This window comes from Pelodiscus sinensis, chromosome 1, assembly GCF_049634645.1.
Source record: "Pelodiscus sinensis isolate JC-2024 chromosome 1, ASM4963464v1, whole genome shotgun sequence".
Taxonomy (NCBI): domain Eukaryota; kingdom Metazoa; phylum Chordata; order Testudines; family Trionychidae; genus Pelodiscus; species Pelodiscus sinensis.
This window is the reverse complement of record NC_134711.1, coordinates 329663819-329672520: the sequence shown is the minus strand read 5'-3', so window position 1 is coordinate 329672520 and position 8702 is coordinate 329663819. Positions and strand designations below refer to the sequence as shown.

General features: G+C 47.7%; 1 protein-coding gene across 1 annotated transcript; it reads left to right on the top strand.

Annotated features, from left to right (window-relative positions):
- Window positions 1-2812: 2812 nt before the first annotated feature.
- LOC102448913 (olfactory receptor 52D1-like) lies at window positions 2813-3787 on the top strand. Its single transcript, XM_006130076.2, has one exon. It carries the CDS (start codon window positions 2813-2815, stop codon window positions 3785-3787), a length of 975 nt encoding a protein of 324 aa, XP_006130138.2.
- The last annotated feature ends 4915 nt before the right edge of the window (window positions 3788-8702 follow it).

Here is an 8702-nt window from a genome sequence, read left to right as displayed (position 1 = left end):
TTCCTAGGGAGGTTGTGGAATCTCCAAAACTGGCGATATCTAAGAACAGGTTGGATAGACATCTGTGACGGGGTGAGGGCACAGAAGACCCTTTGGGGGGTGCCTCCTGGGGTCCTGAAATGGCCATGGCCGCTCGTCTTCCTGCTCTCTGGGGCTTCTTACCGTCTGGTCCTGCTTGGCCAGTTCCCTGGTCTGCCCCAGCCAAGGCCCTGAGCTGAGATCCCTGCCCTCACCCCCAAGAAGCACTACACACATTAAACCACTTCGCATCCAAGGAGAGTGCAGTTTAGGGCCCAGCTTCCTGGGATACCCCTCCCCAAAAGGGATCAAACCCCAAAGAATTAGGTAAGACCCCTCTACCAATGGAAGGGGGAATGTGCAGAGTGGTTGCTTTCTCAGGTGTTTACTCTGGGTTTGATACAAAATAAAAGTGATTGTAAGTAGAAGCAGTAGAATTTAAATGGAAATAAGTGAGAACAGGAAGAGCTAAGTAGGCTACAAATCAAAAGAAAGAAAAATACTTGGCTAATTCTACACTGACGTCTCACTACAAATGTTTTCAAACTCACCCTAACACCTTTTTTCGAGCTGCCCCCCTCTGAGGTCTTCAACTCCTTCCTTCAGGTGATGCGTAACCAAAAGACCCACTCCCTACCAAGCACTGCTCAAACTTAAGGACAAAAGAGATTGTTTACCCTCCATGACTCTCATTCACACGTTTGAAATGCACAAAGTATCCCCCACTCCGTATGTCTCATTTTAAACATGAAAATGATGCATACATCAAAGTAAGATAAACAGAACAAGTGGATCGTGACATGAAGATTGATAGGTTATTTGAAATAATTCGCTCAACGCACCTTAGAGTTAAGTATATTCAAGTCACAAAAAGTCATTCTTCCTCTCTACTCTGCACTGATTAGACCTCAATTGGAATATTGCATCCAGTTCTGGGCACAATATTTCAAGAAAGATGTGGAAAAGCTGGGGAAGGTCCAGAGAAGAGAAATAGGAATGATTAATGGTCTAGAGAACATGACCTATGAGGGAAGACTGCAAGAATTGGGCTTGTTTAGTTTGGAAAGGAGAACATTGAGAGGGGACATGATAGCGGTTTTCAGGTATATAATAGGGTGTCACAAGGAGGAGGAAGAAAACTTGTTCTTCCTGGCCTCTGAAGATAGAACAAGAAGCAATGGGCTTAAACTGCAGCAAGGGAGGTTTAGGTTGGACATTAGGAAAAAGGTCCTAACTGTCAGGGTGGTCAAACACTGGAATAAATTGCCCAGGGAGGTTGTGGAATCTCCATCCCTGGAGATGTTTAAGAGCAGGTTAGATAAACGTCTATCAGAGAGGGTCTACATGGTGCTTGACCCTGCCATTAGGGAAAGGGACGGGACTCGATAACCTCTCAAGGTCCCTTCCAGTTCTAGTGTGCTATGATTCTAGGATTCTATTAAAAGGCATTACAAATAAAAGCCAGTTTCTGTCATGCAGGGGATCGGGAGGTGTTGGAAATCTCACCGGTTGTAGGTACAGGAATGCACAGTATGTGTGGAGGAGGTGGGGGGTGATTACAAGATGTGCAGTACGCAGATCGCAGTGGCACAGAGTCCTGAAACTGGGTGAATTAGGGAACAGACAGCCTGCCTCATGCCCAGACTGCAGGAAAAACAGCCTCAGAGAGGTCTGCTTTCGCTTCTCAGGAGCTGCAATACATTAAAACTTTGTGCCGTTTTGAGGAAGAGTTAATCGCACTGGCTCCTTTAGTGTCCGTGTCTTGCCAGGCCTGTACCTCTCTCCCTGCCCAGGCTGAGCTTCCTCTGGGGTTTCCTTCTCCTCAGAAAGGTAGGTCAGGCTGGTCTCCCCCTTTTCCTGCTGCAGCCTCATTCCACGAGGGTTGAGGGACTTGTCAGAATAGTGCTGTATTTCAAAATAACCTCGACATCAGCTACACAATTTGTGTATAGCAAATTACGTACCTTCTACCGAGGTAAAGTGGATGTAGCCACACCCTGAGAGAAGAAAGCTTTGTTCTGTTTCCCCTCAGTATTGAATTAGCCATACTTCAATTCAACTGAATGTCCTCTTCATTGACATTCTCTATTTACTTGCTACCAGTCGGTATTTTACTCACTTGTCTCACATCACCCCTTGTTCATCCCCTTTGTAGGGCAGCCATAAGAACATAAGAGCATAAGAACGGCCGTAGTGGGTCAGACCATGCCAGGCTTTTCAGTCTCTCACTCCCTGAGAGCTTCCTCGGGCCCTTAGTCAGGTGGTGAGAAGGGGCCCAGTGTTACACAGAGGAGGCCGGAGAAGGGGGAAACATTGGGTTCCTTGTTCTAAGACCTTGTGTTACGGGAAGAATTCTCCATCCTAGTCCTGCTGGATCCAGATGTTTACCTTAGTTTCTGTCCCTGCTTGCTCTGTGAGCAGGGTGTCCCAGAGCTGTGTGCCGTGGTGCCCAGCTCCCTCTCATGCAGGTGTGTGAGGTGTTCAAACATTTCCCTCTCCAATGGACATATATGTTACAGTTACTGACATCCAAGTTTACCAGCCAACATCCTGCCCATTCCCCAGGCTTGGTTAGCTCTCTCTGGGGACTTCTCTTGTCTCCAGTGTGCACTAAATAATCTGGTTCCATCTGCAAAATTTGGCACTGTACTACTCACTCCCTTTTCTAGATGCTTAATAAATATCCAATGTTTCGGGTACGGCTTGATATCAAGTGCGTAATCCTCTGGCTCTGCTTCTTTTCTTCACAGGTGCCTTGCGCAGCCCTGAGCATGACTGATGCACCGACCACCTCATGGCAGCTTTCAACGTCACCCCCTCTGACCCTTTAACATTCATCCTAGCGGGTGTCCCTGGCCTGGAGGCTGTTCATGTCTGGATTTCCATCCCCTTTTCTATATTCTACATTTCTGGCGTTTTTGGAAATCTTACGGTTCTGTTTGTGGTCGGCAAAGAGCAGACGCTGCACAAGCCAATGTACCTGCTGCTCTGCATGCTGGCGCTCACAGACATCGTCACACCTTCCTGTGTTTTGCCCAAGGCCCTTTGTATATTTTGGTTCAATTTGAAAGACATTACTATGGCTGGCTGCTTCACCCAGCTGTTTATCCTTCATGGGTGTGTTGCGATGCACTCGGCCGTCCTGGTGCTAATGGCCTTTGATCGCTACGTGGCCATATGTAACCCTCTGAGATACCCCACCATCCTCACCCTCACACGGGTAGCTAAGCTGGGGCTAGTGGGGTTGCTAAGAGCTCTTTTCCTCGTTCTGCCTCTGCCCCTGCTCCTGAGCAGACTGCCATTCTGTGCCAACCGCGTTATCCCCAGCACGTACTGTGACCACATAGCAGTAGCAAAGGTGTCATGTGGGGACATCACAGTGAACAGTATGTACGCTTTGGTGATAGTGTTTCTTGGCGTTGGGTTAGACCTGACACTCATAGCTGTGTCCTATGGTCTCATCATCCGGGCCGTCCTCAGAATCTCCTCCAAGAAAGCTCCCCAAAAAACCCTCAACACTTGCACAGCCCACCTCTGCGTGATGCTGACGTCTTATCCTGTTTTCCTCTTCTCCAGTCTCACACATCGGTTCGGTCAGGCTATTGCTCCCTACGTTCACATCATCTTGGCCAATCTCTTTTACCTACTGACCCCCGTGCTCAACCCCATCATTTATGGGGCCAAAACCAAAGAGCTCCGTGAGAAAGTCGGGAAATACGCCTGCAGCAAGTCCTCTCATCTGGGGGTCATCAACATTAACCCTGCATGATGGCATGGGGAAAGCCCATCTCTGCATTCATCTACGGTGTCCTTAGTCAGGTGTGTGGAGTTTCTCAGACTTTGAACATCCACCACACCGAGTTCCACCTCACTTCTCACCTCTTCATCCCCAGATACTGCTCACTCCTTTCCTCCATTCTTTCTCGTGTTTTCTTTCAACATCACCCCTCAGCCGCCAACTTCACACAACCTCTATCTCAGCCTTTCCCTGACATCCAGTTCAACAGCTGATACTGTAGGTCTCTGAAGGAAAGTGTACTGTGTGCATTCGTGCATTCCTCTGAATCCACTTTGAGAGGCATTTTTCTTGACACCTTCTCCCCAACAGCTGAGTGAATAGGCATTTTGAACCTGCTGTTAAATACTCAGTCTTTTTCCAGATTTTGGATCTCTGGGGTGTTCTACTCCTATTGTTTATATCAACGTGCACTTAAATCTAATAAACTCCTGTACTAAATAAGAAAATTCTTACTTCCCTTTAATACTTCATTAGATCAAAGGGCTGGGTTCCAATGATTTATTCCTGACATTGCCTGTAGGGAAATGGTTGAGTTGTAGCTTAACTGGGTTGCAATAACGGGAGTGCTGTGAGAAAGACACTCACAGCTGATTAGACCCCGTTTGGATTATCCCATCCAGTTCTGGGCACCACATTTCAGGACAATTGTGGATGAATTGGAGAAGGTCCACAAAAATGATCAAATGTCTAGAAAACATGAGCAATGAGGAAGAGGAGGAAGACTGAAAGAACTGGGTACATTTGGTTTGGAAAAGAGAAGACTGAGAGGGGACATGAGAGCAGTTTTCAAGTATCTAAAAGGGTGATAAAAGGAGGAGGGAAAAAATTGGTTCTCCTTGGCCTCTGATGATAGGTCAGGAAGAAATGGGCTTAACTTGCAGCAAGGGAGGTTTAGGTTGGCCATCAGGAAAATCTTCCTATGCGGCAGGGTGGTTAAACATTGGAATAATTTGTCTAGGGAGGTAGTGGGATCGCCATCGTTGGAGATATTTAAGAGCCGGGTTGGATAGACATTTATTAGTGATGATCTGGATTTTACTTGGTCCTGCACTGGGGGCAGGGGACTGGACTTATTGACTCCTCAAAGTCCCTCCCAGATTTAGCATTCCAGTATTCTAGGATTCACGCCTGGGGGCTCTGAAAATTCCAGGTAGCAGATTGCTGTGTTAAACATCCCCTGGAGTTCCAATCCCTGAATACTTTGCATAGTTGATTCAGGTTTCATGGTATAAGCTGGGATCCCCAAGGAAGTTATTTCAGATCCAGATTAGGATGCAGCCCCAAGATCAGAGCTGCCAGGCTCGATACCCTGCCAACCACACAGTGCAGAAGCCAGCAGGAACACATCATCTGCCTTTCGGGGAGTGGTCAGCATTGTATGCATAGCATCTTCTATTTGGTAACTGTTGATAAAGAGAGGATGAGGCTATTACTGTATGTCTTTCTGCCCAGAAAGGTCTTGAAAACCTGGGAAAACCTGGGAAAACCTGGTCCTGCTTTGGACAAGGGGCTAGACGTGATGATTTTTATCCAACCTCTGCAGAAGCAGGCATGAAGCACATGAGGCTGCCAGCATTAATGGCAGAGGATGCCCTGGGTGAGACGATACAGGGCAGACATTTCTGTGGGAACCAAGAGTAGCATGCAGGAAGGTGACCTTCTTCCTGGAGAGATGGCAGAACTTTTCTTAGGAGGAGGAGACAAATTCCTCGTGCTGTTCGCTAATGTGTACATTAACCGAGGAGCAACATTCTGCTGGGACCCCAGAGGAAAGGGGGAAGGTCCCAGGAACCACTGAAGGAGAGAGGAACTGTCTCGTTCATCCCCCTTATAGTGCTGGGAGGATGACTGGCCCCAGGGGTGAGGTGACAGTCCCCATAGAGGGGAGGAGAACATTCCCTTGACTGGTAGGACACAGAACACAGCTCTGAATGAGCTATTGGGAGAAGACCCAGCTCTTAGCCCAGAGAGCACAGATCACAGCTTTCTAGGAAAGGGGGGAGGAAGGTCTCAGTACTTGGAGTGGGAATTTCAGGGAAAGACCAAAATGGTGGGGTGAATTTTTCTCATGACCATAACTCTGGGGTTGGAAAGCAGACACACATTGGGCCAGCCACCACCCAAAGTCCCCTGATATCCTTACCTCACCAGACTCTGACATTAAGGCCGTGTCCACACTCAGGGGTTCTTTCGAAAAAAGTAGCCTTTTTTCGAAAGAACTTCCCCTGCATCCAGACTCAAGCCGCGTTCTTTCGAAATTATTTCGAAAGAACGCGGCTTTTCTTTCGATGGCGGTAAACCTCGTTTCACGAGGAAGAACGCCTTCCTTCGAAAGTTCTTCTTTCGAAGGAAGGCGTTCTTCAATGTAAAGAGGCTGTCTTCGAAAGAGAGCATCCAGACTCGCTGGGTGCTCTCTTTCGAAAAAGCGGATTTCCTCTATCGAAAGATCCGCCTGCAGTCTAGACGCGATCTTTCGAAAGAGGCTCTTTCGAAAGAAGCCTGCAGTCTAGACACACCCTAAGAGATGAACTTTGATGGAGATCCCTTCTGAAGGAGACAGTGATAGGAAAAGAAAACCAGCAACTAACCACATGTTCAGGTTCAGGGAGGCATTGAAAACACGACGGCTGCATCTAGACTGGCAAGTTTTAGCCGCTTTTGCGGAAAAGCTTTCCAGCTGTCTACAGTTGCCGCTTGAATTTGCACAAAAGCACTGACTTTCTACTGTCTGAAATCAGTGCTTCTTGCACAAATACTATGCTGCTCCCGTTCGGGCAAAATTCCTTTTCCGGAAATGCTTTCGTGCAAAAGGGCCAGCATAGACAGCTGAAAACTCTTCTGCACAAAAAAGCCCCGATGGTGAAAATGGCGATCGGGGCTTTCTTGTGCAAAACTGCATCTAGATTGACGTGGACGCTTTTCCGCAAAAAGTGCTTTTGCGGAAAAGCATCTGTGCCAATCTAGATGCTCTTTTCCGCAAATGCTTTTCACGGAAAAACTTTCTAAACTGCTCCACACCACAGGCTGCAACAGCAACTACCTCAGCCCTCCGAATAATATTGTTAACCTCTCCACCTACAAACTCAATCCAGCGGAAGAGTCTGTCTTATCTTGGGCTCTCTCTTTCTGCCCTTCGTCCCCCACAAACTGGATTCAATTTTGCAGACCTTGAGGTTTTTTTTCGCCACCTCTGCCTTCGAGAATATTTCCAAACCACCAATGAACATCAATCTGACCTACCAGATCCCCCCTATCAACACCAAAGGAAAAATAATTCTATATGGACTCCCCCTGACAGTCGGAATTCCAATCAGGATTTCTATACAAAGCTTCCGAAACAACGCACACTGACATTATTCACAAACGACAAGAAGCGGCACACAATCTAAGCCGCGCTGAACACAATGCCATCCAGAGGCTCCCCATGAGCAACAGGGCGACCGCAGGATCAGTCCGAGGGCGGGTCCGCTTCCGCGTCATACCCCGTCATACCAAGACTGTGTGCAGGTAACAGCTTCTGCACATCATGACAGGAAGCACGTCAAGGCTGTCACCTCTAAGGGTAGAGGTTGCTTGGGTTAGAAAATTTAGAGCAGAAACTTCTATGGCAATTGGTGCCACAAGGTGACCTGCAGAGACGGCAGAGTTTTGAAGAGGAGGAGAAGACAAAATCCATGTGCCCTTGGCTAACGTGCACATAGAAAGCGAGGGGGTGGGAAGCCGTATTGCCAGTGGTAGTTGTGAGGACAATCCAATTGGTGAGCTGAAGGGCAATGGCTCCTAGACCACAGCTCAGGCTATGAAAGTGTCAACCTGCAGCAAGAAGCAACATTCTGCTGGGAACGCAGCAGTATGGGAAAAGGTCTCAGGAATTGCTGAAGGAGTTAGTGAGAGTGTCTTCATCCCCTTATAGTGCTGGGAAGATGCCTGGCTTCTGGGGTGGAGTGACAGTCCCCACAGAGGGGAGGAGGGTGTTCCCTGGGCTGGTAGAACACAAAACACAGCTCTGAATGAGCTACTGGGAGAAGACCCACCTCTTATCCCAGAGAGCGCAGATCACTGCTCTCTAGGAAAGGGAGGAGGCAGGTCCCAGTACTGGGAGTGGGGATCGCAGGGAAAGGCCACAATGGTGGGGTGAATTTTTTTCATGACCATAATGCTGCAATCGGGAGGGAGACACACAGCAGGCCACATCTAAAGTCCCCTGATATCCTTACCTCACTAGATGCTGGCATCCCAAGATGAGCGTCGATGGAAATTCCTCCTGAAGGAGACAGTGAGAAGAAGGGAAAACCAGCCACTATCCACATGTTCAGGTTCAGGAAGGTGTTGAAAGGCACAACTGGTATTGAACAAACCAAGCAGAAGGTGTGTGGTATCATACAAACACCTGGAAGGGCCTACACGTGGGGAAAGGGTTAGGGTTATTGTTCAATCTCATGATGTTATGTTATGTTTGTCCTGAACAGTAAATCTTATTACAAAGAATTGAATATTGATGGGTAATTCTTATGATAAGGTGCAGCATGCATGTCTTCAGAGGGGAAATTTTGGTCACAAGACGCATCACAGGAATACTTCTTATCATCTAACACCATTAAACAGGCTGAAAGCTTGTCACCCCCAGAAACCAACGGAAACCAGGTCTGCTGTTTAGAAGGGAAAAGCAAGGGGTGATAACGCAGTATAGATGTCACTTTCTGATCTAAGGAAGTGTTAAAAGGTGCAAGCACACCTTAGGAGACACAACTGTGTTTTGTATCCCTTAATAGTTCGATGGGGACACTTAAAGACACCTCCAGGACACTGCTTCCTCATCAGTCAGTGACTCACACTCCTGCTATAAACTAATAGGGGAGGGAAAGCTATGATGTGCCGAGTATGT